Source organism: Salmo salar, chromosome ssa07 (assembly GCF_905237065.1).
Source record: "Salmo salar chromosome ssa07, Ssal_v3.1, whole genome shotgun sequence".
Classification (NCBI taxonomy): Eukaryota; Metazoa; Chordata; class Actinopteri; order Salmoniformes; family Salmonidae; genus Salmo; species Salmo salar.
In genome coordinates this window covers 8,009,696-8,028,771 of record NC_059448.1, presented here as the reverse complement: position 1 = coordinate 8,028,771, position 19,076 = coordinate 8,009,696, and the positions used below count along the sequence as shown (strand labels likewise).

Below are 19,076 nucleotides of genomic sequence, written 5' to 3'. Positions count from 1 at the left end.
TAGACACTAGTTATAGTATTGTAGTCAGTAGGAGACAGTAGAGTGGTCCATAGACACTAGTTATAGTATTGTAGTCAGTAGGAGACAGTAGAGTGGTCCATAGACACTAGTTATAGTATTGTAGTCAGTAGGAGACAGTAGAGTGGTCCATAGACACTAGTTATAGTATTGTTGTCAGTAGGAGACAGTAGAGTGGTCCATAGACACTAGTTATAGTATTGTAGTCAGTAGGACACAGTAGAGTGGACCATAGACACTAGTTATAGTATTGTTGTCAGGATGGAGGAGACAGTAGAGTGGTCCATAGACACTAGTTATAGTATTGTAGTCAGTAGGAAGGAGACAGTAGAGTGGTCCATAGACACTAGTTATAGTATTGTAGTCAGTAGGAGACAGTAGAGTGGTCCATAGACACTAGTTATAGTATTGTAGTCAGGAGGGAGGAGACAGTAGAGTGGTCCATAGACACTAGTTATAGTATTGTAGTCAGTAGGAGACAGTAGAGTGGTCCATAGACACTAGTTATAGTATTGTAGTCAGTAGGAGACAGTAGAGTGGTCCATAGACACTAGTTATAGTATTGTAGTCAGTAGGAGACAGTAGAGTGGTCCATAGACACTAGTTATAGTATTGTAGTCAGTAGGAGACAGTAGAGTGGTCCATAGACACTAGTTATAGTATTGTAGTCAGTAGGAGACAGTAGAGTGGTCCATAGACACTAGTTATAGTATTGTTGTCAGTTGGAGACAGTAGAGTGGTCCATAGACACTAGTTATAGTATTGTAGTCAGTAGGACACAGTAGAGTGGACCATAGACACTAGTTATAGTATTGTTGTCAGGATGGAGGAGACAGTAGAGTGGTCCATAGACACTAGTTATAGTATTGTAGTCAGTAGGAAGGAGACAGTAGAGTGGTCCATAGACACTAGTTATAGTATTGTAGTCAGTAGGAGACAGTAGAGTGGTCCATAGACACTAGTTATAGTATTGTAGTCAGGAGGGAGGAGACAGTAGAGTGGTCCATAGACACTAGTTATAGTATTGTTGTCAGTAGGAGACAGTAGAGTGGTCCATAGACACTAGTTATAGTATTGTAGTCAGTAGGAGACAGTAGAGTGGTCCATAGACACTAGTTATAGTATTGTAGTCAGTAGGAGACAGTAGAGTGGTCCATAGACACTAGTTATAGTATTGTAGTCAGTAGGAGACAGCAGAGTGGTCCATAGACACTAGTTATAGTATTGTAGTCAGTAGGAGACAGTAGAGTGGTCCATAGACACTAGTTATAGTATTGTTGTCAGTAGGAGACAGTAGAGTGGTCCATAGACACTAGTTATAGTATTGTAGTCAGGAGGGAGGAGACAGTAGAGTGGTCCATAGACACTAGTTATAGTATTGTAGTCAGTAGGGAGACAGTAGAGTGGTCCATAGACACTAGTTATAGTATTGTTGTCAGTAGGAGACAGTAGAGTGGTCCATAGACACTAGTTATAGTATTGTAGTCAGTAGGACACAGTAGAGTGGTCCATAGACACTAGTTATAGTATTGTTGTCAGTAGGGAGGAGACAGTAGAGTGGTCCATAGACACTAGTTATAGTATTGTAGTCAGTAGGAGACAGTAGAGTGGTCCATAGACACTAGTTATAGTATTGTTGTCAGTAGGAGACAGTAGAGTGGTCCATAGACACTAGTTATAGTATTGTAGTCAGTAGGACACAGTAGAGTGGACCATAGACACTAGTTATAGTATTGTTGTCAGGATGGAGGAGACAGTAGAGTGGTCCATAGACACTAGTTATAATATTGTAGTCAGTAGGGAGGAGACAGTAGAGTGGTCCATAGACACTAGTTATAGTATTGTTGTCAGGAGGAGACAGTAGAGTGGTCCATAGACACTAGTTATAGTATTGTTGTCAGTAGGAGACAGCAGTGGTCCATAGACACTAGTTATAGTATTGTAGTCAGTAGGAGACAGTAGAGTGGTCCATAGACACTAGTTATAGTATTGTAGTCAGTAGGGAGGAGACAGTAGAGTGGTCCATAGACACTAGTTATAGTATTGTTGTCAGTAGGAGACAGTAGAGTGGTCCATAGACACTAGTTATAGTATTGTAGTCAGTAGGAGACAGTAGAGTGGTCCATAGACACTAGTTATAGTATTGTAGTCAGTAGGAGACAGCAGAGTGGTCCATAGACACTAGTTATAGTATTGTAGTCAGTAGGAGACAGTAGAGTGGTCCATAGACACTAGTTATAGTATTGTAGTCAGTAGGGAGGAGACAGTAGAGTGGTCCATAGACACTAGTTATAGTATTGTTGTCAGTAGGAGACAGTAGAGTGGTCCATAGACACTAGTTATAGTATTGTTGTCAGGAGGGAGGAGACAGTAGAGTGGTCCATAGACACTAGTTATAGTATTGTAGTCAGTAGGAGACAGTAGAGTGGTCCGTAGACACTAGTTATAGTATTGTAGTCAGTAGGAGACAGTAGAGTGGTCCATAGACACTAGTTATAGTATTGTAGTCAGTAGGAGACAGTAGAGTGGTCCATAGACACTAGTTATAGTATTGTAGTCAGTAGGAGACAGCAGAGTGGTCCATAGACACTAGTTATAGTATTGTAGTCAGTAGGAGACAGTAGAGTGGTCCATAGACACTAGTTATAGTATTGTAGTCAGTAGGGAGGAGACAGTAGAGTGGTCCATAGACACTAGTTATAGTATTGTAGTCAGTAGGAGACAGTAGAGTGGTCCATAGACACTAGTTATAGTATTGTAGTCAGTAGGGAGGAGACAGTAGAGTGGTCCATAGACACTAGTTATAGTATTGTAGTCAGTAGGAGACAGTAGAGTGGTCCATAGACACTAGTTATAGTATTGTAGTCAGTAGGAGACAGTAGAGTGGTCCATAGACACTAGTTATAGTATTGTAGTCAGTAGGGAGGAGACAGTAGAGTGGTCCATAGACACTAGTTATAGTATTGTAGTCAGTAGGGAGGAGACAGTAGAGTGGTCCATAGACACTAGTTATAGTATTGTAGTCAGTAGGAGACAGTAGAGTGGTCCATAGACACTAGTTATAGTATTGTTGTCAGTAGGAGACAGTAGAGTGGTCCATAGACACTAGTTATAGTATTGTAGTCAGTAGGACACAGTAGAGTGGACCATAGACACTAGTTATAGTATTGTTGTCAGGAGGGAGGAGACAGTAGAGTGGTCCATAGACACTAGTTATAGTATTGTAGTCAGTAGGAGACAGTAGAGTGGTCCATAGACACTAGTTATAGTATTGTTGTCAGTAGGAGACAGTAGAGTGGTCCATAGACACTAGTTATAGTATTGTAGTCAGTAGGACACAGTAGAGTGGTCCATAGACACTAGTTATAGTATTGTTGTCAGGATGGAGGAGACAGTAGAGTGGTCCATAGACACTAGTTATAATATTGTAGTCAGTAGGGAGGAGACAGTAGAGTGGTCCATAGACACTAGTTATAGTATTGTTGTCAGTAGGAGACAGCAGTGGTCCATAGACACTAGTTATAGTATTGTAGTCAGTAGGAGACAGTAGAGTGGTCCATAGACACTAGTTATAGTATTGTAGTCAGTAGGGAGGAGACAGTAGAGTGGTCCATAGACACTAGTTATAGTATTGTAGTCAGTAGGAGACAGTAGAGTGGTCCATAGACACTAGTTATAGTATTGTAGTCAGTAGGAGACAGTAGAGTGGTCCATAGACACTAGTTATAGTATTGTAGTCAGTAGGAGACAGCAGAGTGGTCCATAGACACTAGTTATAGTATTGTAGTCAGTAGGAGACAGTAGAGTGGTCCATAGACACTAGTTATAGTATTGTAGTCAGTAGGGAGGAGACAGTAGAGTGGTCCATAGACACTAGTTATAGTATTGTTGTCAGTAGGAGACAGTAGAGTGGTCCATAGACACTAGTTATAGTATTGTTGTCAGGAGGGAGGAGACAGTAGAGTGGTCCATAGACACTAGTTATAGTATTGTAGTCAGTAGGAGACAGTAGAGTGGTCCGTAGACACTAGTTATAGTATTGTAGTCAGTAGGAGACAGTAGAGTGGTCCATAGACACTAGTTATAGTATTGTAGTCAGTAGGAGACAGCAGAGTGGTCCATAGACACTAGTTATAGTATTGTAGTCAGTAGGAGACAGCAGAGTGGTCCATAGACACCTGTTATAGTATTGTTGTCAGTAGGAGACAGTAGAGTGGTCCATAGACACTAGTTATAGTATTGTAGTCAGTAGGGAGGAGACAGTAGAGTGGTCCATAGACACTAGTTATAGTATTGTTGTCAGTAGGAGACAGTAGAGTGGTCCATAGACACTAGTTATAGTATTGTAGTCAGTAGGAGACAGTAGAGTGGTCCATAGACACTAGTTATAGTATTGTTGTCAGTAGGGAGGAGACAGTAGAGTGGTCCATAGACACTAGTTATAGTATTGTAGTCAGTAGGAGACAGTAGAGTGGTCCATAGACACTAGTTATAGTATTGTTGTCAGGAGGGAGGAGACAGTAGAGTGGTCCATAGACACTAGTTATAGTATTGTAGTCAGTAGGAGACAGTAGAGTGGTCCATAGACACTAGTTATAGTATTGTAGTCAGTAGGAGACAGTAGAGTGGTCCATAGACACTAGTTATAGTATTGTAGTCAGTAGGAGACAGTAGAGTGGTCCATAGACACTAGTTATAGTATTGTTGTCAGTAGGAGACAGTAGAGTGGTCCATAGACACTAGTTATAGTATTGTTGTCAGTAGGAGACAGTAGAGTGGTCCATAGACACTAGTTATAGTATTGTAGTCAGTAGGACACAGTAGAGTGGACCATAGACACTAGTTATAGTATTGTTGTCAGGATGGAGGAGACAGTAGAGTGGTCCATAGACACTAGTTATAGTATTGTAGTCAGTAGGGAGGAGACAGTAGAGTGGTCCATAGACACTAGTTATAGTATTGTAGTCAGTAGGAGACAGTAGAGTGGTCCATAGACACTAGTTATAGTATTGTAGTCAGGAGAGAGGAGACAGTAGAGTGGTCCATAGACACTAGTTATAGTATTGTAGTCAGGATGGAGGAGACAGTAGAGTGGTCCATAGACACTAGTTATAGTATTGTAGTCAGGATGGAGGAGACAGTAGAGTGGTCCATAGACACTAGTTATAGTATTGTAGTCAGTAGGAGACAGTAGAGTGGTCCATAGACACTAGTTATAGTATTGTAGTCAGTAGGAGACAGCAGAGTGGTCCATAGACACTAGTTATAGTATTGTAGTCAGTAGGAGACAGCAGAGTGGTCCATAGACACCTTGTTATAGTATTGTAGTCAGGAGAGAGGAGACAGTAGAGTGGTCCATAGACACCAGTTATAGTATTGTAGTCAGTAGGAGACAGTAGAGTGGTCCATAGACACTAGTTATAGTATTGTTGTCAGTAGGGAGGAGACAGTAGAGTGGTCCATAGACACTAGTTATAGTATTGTAGTCAGTAGGAGACAGTAGAGTGGTCCATAGACACTAGTTATAGTATTGTTGTCAGTAGGAGACAGTAGAGTGGTCCATAGACACTAGTTATAGTATTGTTGTCAGTAGGAGACAGTAGAGTGGTCCATAGACACTAGTTATAGTATTGTAGTCAGTAGGACACAGTAGAGTGGACCATAGACACTAGTTAAAGTATTGTTGTCAGGATGGAGGAGACAGTAGAGTGGTCCATAGACACTAGTTATAGTATTGTAGTCAGGAGGAGACAGTAGAGTGGTCCATAGACACTAGTTATAGTATTGTAGTCAGTAGGAGACAGTAGAGTGGTCCATAGACACTAGTTATAGTATTGTTGTCAGTAGGAGACAGTAGAGTGGTCCATAGACACTAGTTATAGTATTGTAGTCAGGAGGGAGGAGACAGTAGAGTGGTCCATAGACACTAGTTATAGTATTGTAGTCAGTAGGAGACAGCAGAGTGGTCCATAGACACTAGTTATAGTATTGTAGTCAGTAGGAGACAGTAGAGTGGTCCATAGACACTAGTTATAGTATTGTAGTCAGTAGGGAGGAGACAGTAGAGTGGTCCATAGACACTAGTTATAGTATTGTTGTCAGTAGGAGACAGTAGAGTGGTCCATAGACACTAGTTATAGTATTGTAGTCAGTAGGAGACAGTAGAGTGGTCCGTAGACACTAGTTATAGTATTGTAGTCAGTAGGAGACAGCAGAGTGGTCCATAGACACTAGTTATAGTATTGTAGTCAGTAGGAGACAGCAGAGTGGTCCATAGACACTAGTTATAGTATTGTAGTCAGTAGGAGACAGCAGAGTGGTCCATAGACACCTGTTATAGTATTGTTGTCAGTAGGAGACAGTAGAGTGGTCCATAGACACTAGTTATAGTATTGTAGTCAGTAGGGAGGAGACAGTAGAGTGGTCCATAGACACTAGTTATAGTATTGTTGTCAGTAGGAGACAGTAGAGTGGTCCATAGACACTAGTTATAGTATTGTAGTCAGTAGGAGACAGTAGAGTGGTCCATAGACACTAGTTATAGTATTGTTGTCAGTAGGAGACAGTAGAGTGGTCCATAGACACTAGTTATAGTATTGTAGTCAGGAGGGAGGAGACAGTAGAGTGGTCCATAGACACTAGTTATAGTATTGTAGTCAGTAGGAGACAGCAGAGTGGTCCATAGACACTAGTTATAGTATTGTAGTCAGTAGGAGACAGTAGAGTGGTCCATAGACACTAGTTATAGTATTGTAGTCAGTAGGGGAGGAGACAGTAGAGTGGTCCATAGACACTAGTTATAGTATTGTAGTCAGTAGGAGACAGTAGAGTGGTCCATAGACACTAGTTATAGTATTGTAGTCAGTAGGAGACAGTAGAGTGGTCCGTAGACACTAGTTATAGTATTGTAGTCAGTAGGAGACAGCAGAGTGGTCCATAGACACTAGTTATAGTATTGTAGTCAGTAGGAGACAGCAGAGTGGTCCATAGACACTAGTTATAGTATTGTAGTCAGTAGGAGACAGCAGAGTGGTCCATAGACACTAGTTATAGTATTGTTGTCAGTAGGAGACAGTAGAGTGGTCCATAGACACTAGTTATAGTATTGTAGTCAGTAGGGAGGAGACAGTAGAGTGGTCCATAGACACTAGTTATAGTATTGTTGTCAGTAGGAGACAGTAGAGTGGTCCATAGACACTAGTTATAGTATTGTAGTCAGTAGGAGACAGTAGAGTGGTCCATAGACACTAGTTATAGTATTGTTGTCAGGAGGGAGGAGACAGTAGAGTGGTCCATAGACACTAGTTATAGTATTGTAGTCAGTAGGAGACAGTAGAGTGGTCCATAGACACTAGTTATAGTATTGTTGTCAGGAGGGAGGAGACAGTAGAGTGGTCCATAGACACTAGTTATAGTATTGTAGTCAGTAGGAGACAGTAGAGTGGTCCATAGACACTAGTTATAGTATTGTAGTCAGTAGGAGACAGTAGAGTGGTCCATAGACACTAGTTATAGTATTGTAGTCAGTAGGAGACAGTAGAGTGGTCCATAGACACTAGTTATAGTATTGTTGTCAGTAAGAGACAGTAGAGTGGTCCATAGACACTAGTTATAGTATTGTTGTCAGTAGGAGACAGTAGAGTGGTCCATAGACACTAGTTATAGTATTGTTGTCAGGATGGAGGAGACAGTAGAGTGGTCGATAGACACTAGTTATAATATTGTAGTCAGTAGGGAGGAGACAGTAGAGTGGTCCATAGACACTAGTTATAGTATTGTAGTCAGTAGGAGACAGCAGAGTGGTCCATAGACACTAGTTATAGTATTGTAGTCAGTAGGAGACAGCAGAGTGGTCCATAGACACCTTTTATAGTATTGTAGTCAGGAGAGAGGAGACAGTAGAGTGGTCCATAGACACCAGTTATAGTATTGTAGTCAGTAGGAGACAGTAGAGTGGTCCATAGACACTAGTTATAGTATTGTTGTCAGTAGGGAGGAGACAGTAGAGTGGTCCATAGACACTAGTTATAGTATTGTAGTCAGTAGGAGACAGTAGAGTGGTCCATAGACACTAGTTATAGTATTGTAGTCAGTAGGAGACAGTAGAGTGGTCCATAGACACTAGTTATAGTATTGTTGTCAGTAGGAGACAGTAGAGTGGTCCATAGACACTAGTTATAGTATTGTTGTCAGTAGGAGACAGTAGAGTGGTCCATAGACACTAGTTATAGTATTGTAGTCAGTAGGACACAGTAGAGTGGACCATAGACACTAGTTATAGTATTGTAGTCAGTAGGAGACAGTAGAGTGGTCCATAGACAATAGTTATAGTATTGTAGTCAGTAGGGAGGAGACAGTAGAGTGGTCCATAGACACTAGTTATAGTATTGTAGTCAGGAGGAGACAGTAGAGTGGTCCATAGACACTAGTTATAGTATTGTAGTCAGTAGGAGACAGTAGAGTGGTCCATAGACACTAGTTATAGTATTGTAGTCAGTAGGAGACAGTAGAGTGGTCCATAGACACTAGTTATAGTATTGTTGTCAGTAGGAGACAGTAGAGTGGTCCATAGACACTAGTTATAGTATTGTTGTCAGTAGGAGACAGTAGAGTGGTCCATAGACACTAGTTATAGTATTGTAGTCAGTAGGACACAGTAGAGTGGTCCATAGACACTAGTTATAGTATTGTAGTCAGTAGGAGACAGTAGAGTGGTCCATAGACACTAGTTATAGTATTGTAGTCAGTAGGGAGGAGACAGTAGAGTGGTCCATAGACACTAGTTATAGTATTGTAGTCAGGAGGAGACAGTAGAGTGGTCCATAGACACTAGTTATAGTATTGTAGTCAGTAGGAGACAGTAGAGTGGTCCATAGACACTAGTTATAGTATTGTTGTCAGTAGGAGACAGTAGAGTGGTCCATAGACACTAGTTATAGTATTGTAGTCAGTAGGGAGGAGACAGTAGAGTGGTCCATAGACACTAGTTATAGTATTGTAGTCAGGAGGGAGGAGACAGTAGAGTGGTCCATAGACACTAGTTATAGTATTGTAGTCAGGAGGAGACAGTAGAGTGGTCCATAGACACTAGTTATAGTATTGTAGTCAGTAGGAGACAGTAGAGTGGTCCATAGACACTAGTTATAGTATTGTAGTCAGTAGGAGACAGTAGAGTGGTCCATAGACACTAGTTATAGTATTGTAGTCAGTAGGGAGGAGACAGTAGAGTGGTCCATAGACACTAGTTATAGTATTGTAGTCAGTAGGAGACAGTAGAGTGGTCCATAGACACTAGTTATAGTATTGTAGTCAGTAGGAGACAGTAGAGTGGTCCATAGACACTAGTTATAGTATTGTAGTCAGTAGGAGACAGTAGAGTGGTCCATAGACACTAGTTATAGTATTGTAGTCAGGAGGAGACAGTAGAGTGGTCCATAGACACTAGTTATAGTATTGTAGTCAGTAGGAGACAGTAGAGTGGTCCATAGACACTAGTTATAGTATTGTTGTCAGGAGGGAGGAGACAGTAGAGTGGTCCATAGACACTAGTTATAGTATTGTAGTCAGTAGGGAGGAGACAGTAGAGTGGTCCATAGACACTAGTTATAGTATTGTAGTCAGTAGGAGACAGTAGAGTGGTCCATAGACACTAGTTATAGTATTGTTGTCAGGAGGGGAGGAGACAGTAGAGTGGTCCATAGACACTAGTTATAGTATTGTAGTCAGTAGGAGACAGTAGAGTGGTCCATAGACACTAGTTATAGTATTGTAGTCAGTAGGAGACAGTAGAGTGGTCCATAGACACTAGTTATAGTATTGTAGTCAGTAGGAGACAGTAGAGTGGTCCATAGACACTAGTTATAGTATTGTTGTCAGTAGGAGACAGTAGAGTGGTCCATAGACACTAGTTATAGTATTGTTGTCAGTAGGAGACAGTAGAGTGGTCCATAGACACTAGTTATAGTATTGTAGTCAGTAGGACACAGTAGAGTGGACCATAGACACTAGTTATAGTATTGTTGTCAGGATGGAGGAGACAGTAGAGTGGTCCATAGACACTAGTTATAATATTGTAGTCAGTAGGGAGGAGACAGTAGAGTGGTCCATAGACACTAGTTATAGTATTGTAGTCAGTAGGAGACAGTAGAGTGGTCCATAGACACTAGTTATAGTATTGTAGTCAGGAGAGAGGAGACATTAGAGTGGTCCATAGACACTAGTTATAGTATTGTTGTCAGGAGGAGACAGTAGAGTGGTCCATAGACACTAGTTATAGTATTGTTGTCAGGATGGAGGAGACAGTAGAGTGGTCCATAGACACTAGTTATAGTATTGTAGTCAGTAGGGAGGAGACAGTAGAGTGGTCCATAGACACTAGTTATAGTATTGTAGTCAGGAGGGAGGAGACAGTAGAGTGGTCCATAGACACTAGTTATAGTATTGTAGTCAGGAGGAGACAGTAGAGTGGTCCATAGACACTAGTTATAGTATTGTAGTCAGTAGGAGACAGTAGAGTTGTCCATAGACACTAGTTATAGTATTGTAGTCAGTAGGAGACAGTAGAGTGGTCCATAGACACTAGTTATAGTATTGTAGTCAGTAGGGAGGAGACAGTAGAGTGGTCCATAGACACTAGTTATAGTATTGTAGTCAGTAGGGAGGAGACAGTAGAGTGGTCCATAGAAACTAGTTATAGTATTGTAGTCAGTAGGGAGGAGACAGTAGAGTGGTCCATAGACACTAGTTATAGTATTGTAGTCAGGAGGAGACAGTAGAGTGGTCCATAGACACTAGTTATAGTATTGTAGTCAGTAGGAGACAGTAGAGTGGTCCATAGACACTAGTTATAGTATTGTTGTCAGTAGGAGACAGTAGAGTGGTCCATAGACACTAGTTATAGTATTGTAGTCAGGAGGGAGGAGACAGTAGAGTGGTCCATAGACACTAGTTATAGTATTGTAGTCAGTAGGAGACAGTAGAGTGGTCCATAGACACTAGTTATAGTATTGTTGTCAGTAGGAGACAGTAGAGTGGTCCATAGACACTAGTTATAGTATTGTAGTCAGTAGGAGACAGTAGAGTGGTCCATAGACACTAGTTATAGTATTGTAGTCATGAGGGAGGAGACAGTAGAGTGGTCCATAGACACTAGTTATAGTATTGTAGTCAGTAGGAGACAGTAGAGTGGTCCATAGACACTAGTTATAGTATTGTAGTCAGTAGGAGACAGCAGAGTGGTCCATAGACACCTGTTATAGTATTGTAGTCAGTAGGAGACAGTAGAGTGGTCCATAGACACTAGTTATAGTATTGTAGTCAGTAGGAGACAGTAGAGTGGTCCATAGACACTAGTTATAGTATTGTAGTCAGTAGGAGGAGACAGTAGAGTGGTCCATAGACACTAGTTATAGTATTGTTGTCAGTAGGGAGGAGACAGTAGAGTGGTCCATAGACACTAGTTATAGTATTGTAGTCAGTAGGAGACAGTAGAGTGGTCCATAGACACTAGTTATAGTATTGTAGTCAGGAGGGAGGAGACAGTAGAGTGGTCCATAGACACTAGTTATAGTATTGTAGTCAGTAGGAGACAGTAGAGTGGTCCATAGACACTAGTTATAGTATTGTAGTCAGTAGGAGACAGTAGAGTGGTCCATAGACACTAGTTATAGTATTGTAGTCAGTAGGGAGACAGTAGAGTGGTCCATAGACACTAGTTATAGTATTGTAGTCAGTAGGAGACAGTAGAGTGGTCCATAGACACTAGTTATAGTATTGTAGTCAGTAGGAGACAGTAGAGTGGTCCATAGACACTAGTTATAGTATTGTAGTCAGTAGGAGACAGTAGAGTGGACCATAGACACTAGTTATAGTATTGTTGTCAGGAGGGAGGAGACAGTAGAGTGGTCCATAGACACTAGTTATAGTATTGTAGTCAGTAGGGAGGAGACAGTAGAGTGGTCCATAGACACTAGTTATAGTATTGTAGTCAGGAGGGAGGAGACAGTAGAGTGGTCCATAGACACTAGTTATAGTATTGTAGTCAGGAGGGAGGAGACAGTAGAGTGGTCCATAGACACTAGTTATAGTATTGTAGTCAGGAGGGAGGAGACAGTAGAGTGGTCCATAGACACTAGTTATAGTATTGTTGTCAGTAGGAGACAGTAGAGTGGTCCATAGACACTAGTTATAGTATTGTAGTCAGTAGGAGACAGTAGAGTGGTCCATAGACACTAGTTATAGTATTGTAGTCAGTAGGAGACAGTAGAGTGGTCCATAGACACTAGTTATAGTATTGTAGTCAGTAGGAGACAGTAGAGTGGTCCATAGACACTAGTTATAGTATTGTTGTCAGTAGGGAGACAGTAGAGTGGTCCATAGACACTAGTTATAGTATTGTAGTCAGTAGGAGACAGTAGAGTGGTCCATAGACACTAGTTATAGTATTGTTGTCAGGAGGGAGGAGACAGTAGAGTGGTCCATAGACACTAGTTATAGTATTGTAGTCAGTAGGAGACAGTAGAGTGGTCCATAGACACTAGTTATAGTATTGTAGTCAGTAGGGAGGAGACAGTAGAGTGGTCCATAGACACTAGTTATAGTATTGTTGTCAGTAGGAGACAGTAGAGTGGTCCATAGACACTAGTTATAGTATTGTAGTCAGTAGGAGACAGTAGAGTGGTCCATAGACACTAGTTATAGTATTGTAGGAGGGAGGAGACAGTAGAGTGGTCCATAGACACTAGTTATAGTATTGTAGTCAGTAGGAGACAGTAGAGTGGTCCATAGACACTAGTTACAGTATTGTAGTCAGTAGGGAGGAGACAGAGTGGTCCATAGACACTAGTTATAGTATTGTTGTCAGTAGGAGACAGTAGAGTGGTCCATAGACACTAGTTATAGTATTGTAGTCAGTAGGAGACAGTAGAGTGGTCCATAGACACTAGTTATAGTATTGTAGTCAGTAGGAGACAGTAGAGTGGTCCATAGACACTAGTTATAGTATTGTTGTCAGGAGGGAGGAGACAGTAGAGTGGTCCATAGACACTAGTTATAGTATTGTAGTCAGTAGGAGACAGTAGAGTGGTCCATAGACACTAGTTATAGTATTGTAGTCATGAGGGAGGAGACAGTAGAGTGGTCCATAGACACTAGTTATAGTATTGTAGTCATGAGGGAGGAGACAGTAGAGTGGTCCATAGACACTAGTTATAGTATTGTAGTCAGTAGGAGACAGCAGAGTGGTCCATAGACACCTGTTATAGTATTGTAGTCAGTAGGAGACAGTAGAGTGGTCCATAGACACTAGTTATAGTATTGTTGTCAGTAGGAGACAGTAGAGTGGTCCATAGACACTAGTTATAGTATTGTAGTCAGGAGGGAGGAGACAGTAGAGTGGTCCATAGACACTAGTTATAGTATTGTAGTCAGTAGGAGACAGTAGAGTGGTCCATAGACACTAGTTATAGTATTGTAGTCAGTATGGAGGAGACAGTAGAGTGGTCCATAGACACTAGTTATAGTATTGTAGTCAGTAGGAGACAGAGTGGTCCATAGACACTAGTTATAGTATTGTTGTCAGTAGGGAGGAGACAGTAGAGTGGTCCATAGACACTAGTTATAGTATTGTAGTCAGGAGGAGACAGTAGAGTGGTCCATAGACACTAGTTATAGTATTGTAGTCAGTAGGAGACAGTAGAGTGGTCCATAGACACTAGTTATAGTATTGTAGTCAGTAGGAGACAGTAGAGTGGTCCATAGACACTAGTTATAGTATTGTAGTCAGTAGGGAGGAGACAGTAGAGTGGTCCATAGACACTAGTTATAGTATTGTAGTCAGTAGGAGACAGTAGAGTGGTCCATAGACACTAGTTATAGTATTGTTGTCAGTAGGAGACAGTAGAGTGGTCCATAGACACTAGTTATAGTATTGTAGTCAGTAGGAGACAGTAGAGTGGTCCATAGACACTAGTTATAGTATTGTAGTCAGTAGGAGACAGTAGAGTGGTCCATAGACACTAGTTATAGTATTGTAGTCAGTAGGAGACAGTAGAGTGGTCCATAGACACTAGTTATAGTATTGTAGTCAGTAGGAGACAGTAGAGTGGTCCATAGACACTAGTTATAGTATTGTTGTCAGTAGGAGGAGACAGTAGAGTGGTCCATAGACACTAGTTATAGTATTGTTGTCAGTAGGGAGACAGTAGAGTGGTCCATAGACACTAGTTATAGTATTGTAGTCAGTAGGAGACAGTAGAGTGGTCCATAGACACTAGTTATAGTATTGTAGTCAGTAGGAGACAGTAGAGTGGTCCATAGACACTAGTTATAGTATTGTAGTCAGTAGGAGACAGTAGAGTGGTCCATAGACACTAGTTATAGTATTGTAGTCAGGAGGGAGGAGACAGTAGAGTGGTCCATAGACACTAGTTATAGTATTGTTGTCAGTAGGAGACAGTAGAGTGGTCCATAGACACTAGTTATAGTATTGTAGTCAGTAGGAGACAGTAGAGTGGTCCATAGACACTAGTTATAGTATTGTAGTCAGTAGGAGACAGTAGAGTGGTCCATAGACACTAGTTATAGTATTGTAGTCAGGAGGGAGGAGACAGTAGAGTGGTCCATAGACACTAGTTATAGTATTGTAGTCAGTAGGAGACAGTAGAGTGGTCCATAGACACTAGTTATAGTATTGTAGTCAGGAGGGAGGAGACAGTAGAGTGGTCCATAGACACTAGTTATAGTATTGTTGTCAGTAGGAGACAGTAGAGTGGTCCATAGACACTAGTTATAGTATTGTAGTCAGTAGGAGACAGTAGAGTGGTCCATAGACACTAGTTATAGTATTGTAGTCAGTAGGGAGGAGACAGTAGAGTGGTCCATAGACACTAGTTATAGTATTGTAGTCAGTAGGAGACAGTAGAGTGGTCCATAGACACTAGTTATAGTATTGTAGTCAGGAGGGAGGAGACAGTAGAGTGGTCCATAGACACTAGTTATAGTATTGTAGTCAGTAGGAGACAGTAGAGTGGTCCATAGACACTAGTTATAGTATTGTTGTCAGTAGGAGACAGTAGAGTGGTCCATAGACACTAGTTATAGTATTGTAGTCAGTAGGGAGGAGACAGTAGAGTGGTCCATAGACACTAGTTATAGTATTGTAGTCAGGAGGGAGGAGATAGTAGAGTGGTCCATAGACACTAGTTATAGTATTGTAGTTGTTAGGAGACAGTATAGTGGTCCAGAGACACTAGTTATAGTATTGTAGTCGGTAGGAGACAGTAGTGGTCCATAGACACTAATTATAGTATTGTAGTCAGTAGGAGACAGTAGAGTGGTCCATAGACACTAGTTATAGTATTGTTGTCAGTAGGAGACAGTAGAGTGGTCCATAGACACTAGTTATAGTATTGTAGTCAGGAGGAGACAGTAGAGTGGTCCATAGACACTAGTTATAGTATTGTAGTCAGTAGGAGACAGTAGAGTGGTCCATAGACACTAGTTATAGTATTGTAGTCAGTAGGAGACAGTAGAGTGGTCCATAGACACTAGTTATAGTATTGTTGTCAGTAGGAGACAGTAGAGTGGTCCATAGACACTAGTTATAGTATTGTAGTCAGTAGGAGACAGTAGAGTGGTCCATAGACACTAGTTATAGTATTGTAGTCAGTAGGAGACAGTAGAGTGGTCCATAGACACTAGTTATAGTATTGTAGTCAGTAGGAGACAGTAGAGTGGTCCATAGACACTAGTTATAGTATTGTAGTCAGTAGGAGACAGTAGAGTGGTCCATAGACACTAGTTATAGTATTGTTGTCAGTAGGAGACAGTAGAGTGGTCCATAGACACTAGTTATAGTATTGTTGTCAGGAGGGAGGAGACAGTAGAGTGGTCCATAGACACTAGTTATAGTATTGTAGTCAGTAGGAGACAGTAGAGTGGTCCATAGACACTAGTTATAGTATTGTAGTCAGGAGGGAGGAGACAGTAGAGTGGTCCATAGACACTAGTTATAGTATTGTAGTCAGTAGGAGACAGTAGAGTGGTCCATAGACACTAGTTACAGTATTGTAGTCAGTAGGGAGGAGACAGAGTGGTCCATAGACACTAGTTATAGTATTGTTGTCAGTAGGAGACAGTAGAGTGGTCCATAGACACTAGTTATAGTATTGTAGTCAGTAGGAGACAGTAGAGTGGTCCATAGACACTAGTTATAGTATTGTTGTCAGTAGGGAGGAGACAGTAGAGTGGTCCATAGACACTAGTTATAGTATTGTAGTCAGTAGGAGACAGTAGAGTGGTCCATAGACACTAGTTATAGTATTGTAGTCAGTAGGGAGGAGACAGTAGAGTGGTCCATAGACACTAGTTATAGTATTGTTGTCAGTAGGAGACAGTAGAGTGGTCCATAGACACTAGTTATAGTATTGTAGTCAGGAGGGAGGAGACAGTAGAGTGGTCCATAGACACTAGTTATAGTATTGTAGTCAGTAGGAGACAGTAGAGTGGTCCATAGACACTAGTTATAGTATTGTAGTCAGTAGGAGACAGTAGAGTGGTCCATAGACACTAGTTATAGTATTGTTGTCAGTAGGAGACAGTAGAGTGGTCCATAGACACTAGTTATAGTATTGTAGTCAGTAGGAGACAGTAGAGTGGTCCATAGACACTAGTTATAGTATTGTAGTCAGTAGGGAGGAGACAGTAGAGTGGTCCATAGACACTAGTTATAGTATTGTAGTCAGTAGGAGACAGTAGAGTGGTCCATAGACACTAGTTATAGTATTGTTGTCAGGAGGGAGGAGATAGTAGAGTGGTCCATAGACACTAGTTATAGTATTGTAGTTGTTAGGAGACAGTATAGTGGTCCATAGACACTAGTTATAGTATTGTTGTCAGTAGGAGACAGTAGAGTGGTCCATAGACACTAGTTATAGTATTGTAGTCAGGAGGGAGGAGATAGTAGAGTGGTCCATAGACACTAGTTATAGTATTGTAGTTGTTAGGAGACAGTATAGTGGTCCATAGACACTAGTTATAGTATTGTAGTCGTTAGGAGACAGTAGTGGTCCATAGACACTAGTTATAGTATTGTAGTCAGTAGGAGACAGTAGAGTGGTCCATAGACACTAGTTATAGTATTGTTGTCAGTAGGAGACAGTAGAGTGGTCCATAGACACTAGTTATAGTATTGTAGTCAGTAGGAGACAGTAGAGTGGTCCATAGACACTAGTTATAGTATTGTAGTCAGGAGGGAGGAGACAGTAGAGTGGTCCATAGACACTAGTTATAGTATTGTAGTCAGGAGGGAGGAGACAGTAGAGTGGTCCATAGACACTAGTTATAGTATTGTAGTCAGGAGGAGACAGTAGAGTGGTCCATAGACACTAGTTATAGTATTGTAGTCAGTAGGAGACAGTAGAGTGGTCCATAGACACTAGTTATAGTATTGTTGTCAGTAGGAGACAGTAGAGTGGTCCATAGACACTAGTTATAGTATTGTAGTCAGTAGGAGACAGTAGAGTGGTCCATAGACACTAGTTATAGTATTGTTGTCAGTAGGAGACAGTAGAGTGGTCCATAGACACTAGTTATAGTATTGTAGTCAGTAGGGAGGAGACAGTAGAGTGGTCCATAGACACTAGTTATAGTATTGTAGTCAGTAGGAGACAGTAGAGTGGTCCATAGACACTAGTTATAGTATTGTAGTCAGTAGGAGACAGTAGAGTGGTCCATAGACACTAGTTATAGTATTGTAGTCAGTAGGAGACAGTAGAGTGGTCCATAGACACTAGTTATAGTATTGTAGTCAGTAGGAGACAGTAGAGTGGTCCATAGACACTAGTTATAGTATTGTAGTCAGTAGGGAGGAGACAGTAGAGTGGTCCATAGACACTAGTTATAGTATTGTTGTCAGTGGGAGACAGTAGAGTGGTCCATAGACACTAGTTATAGTATTGTTGTCAGTAGGAGACAGTAGAGTGGTCCATAGACACTAGTTATAGTATTGTTGTCAGTAGGAGACAGTAGAGTGGTCCATAGACACTAGTTATAGTATTGTTGTCAGTAGGAGACAGTAGAGTGGTCCATAGACACTAGTTATAGTATTGTTGTCAGTAGGAGACAGTAGAGTGGTCCATAGACACTAGTTATAGTATTGTTGTCAGTAGGAGACAGTAGAGTGGTCCATAGACACTAGTTATAGTATTGTTGTCAGTAGGAGACAGTAGAGTGGTCCATAGACACTAGTTATAGTATTGTTGTCAGTAGGAGACAGTAGAGTGGTCCATAGACACTAGTTATAGTATTGTAGTCAGTAGAGTGGTCCATAGACACTAGTTATAGTATTGTTGTCAGTAGGAGACAGTAGAGTGGTCCATAGACACTAGTTATAGTATTGTTGTCAGGAGGGAGGAGACAGAGTTATCCATTATCCATAAACACTCGGTTACAGTATTGTTGCCTATTTACCTTCATTCTTCATGATGTAATGAACGATCTGTCCCACGGTGTCGTCATTGCCCTCGCTGTCGGTGTCGTTCAGCTCTGTAGAGAAACACACAATTACAAAAAGAGCTCAATAAACACCGGAACACATTAGTCATCGTGGACATGAAAAGGCTTTCCCTAACATTCATCAGAAAGGCAAACATGCTACCTGAGAAGAAAAGGTACCTGACCAGACAGGTGTTTCATCATCATAGGGCATTTATGTAATGCACTGTGGGTCTGTCACAACACACACAGTTAGGGCTGGGCGATATGGTCAAAATATCATATTGATATCAAAATTGGGACTGTAATTTATGTGTTTTTGAATACAAATTCTAAATTTGCTTTATGAGTAGTGAGTGATCCCTAGGGTGCTTTATGAGTAGTGAGTGATCCCTAGGGTGCTTTATGAGTAGTGAGTGATCCCTAGGGTGCTTTATGAGTAGTGAGTGATCCCTAGGGTGCTTTATGAGTAGTGAGTGATCCCTAGGGTGCTTTATGAGTAGTGAGTGATCCCTAGGGTGCTTTATAAGTAGTGAGTGATCCCTAGGGTGCTTTATGAGTAGTGA

General features: G+C 41.2%; 1 protein-coding gene and 1 long non-coding RNA gene across 2 annotated transcripts in view; one reads left to right on the top strand and one right to left on the bottom strand.

Moving 5' to 3' along the window:
- Positions 1–19,076, bottom strand: part of rell1 (RELT like 1) — a 117,979-nt gene that overhangs the window by 81,357 nt on the left and 17,546 nt on the right. Inside the window, exon 3 of the mRNA XM_014206479.2 lies at positions 18,487–18,561. Coding sequence (XP_014061954.1) covers positions 18,487–18,561 — 75 coding nt within the window. The remainder of the gene's footprint in view (positions 1–18,486; positions 18,562–19,076) is intronic.
- Positions 1–19,076, top strand: part of LOC123743731 (uncharacterized) — a 116,477-nt gene that overhangs the window by 82,343 nt on the left and 15,058 nt on the right. The window lies entirely within an intron of this gene.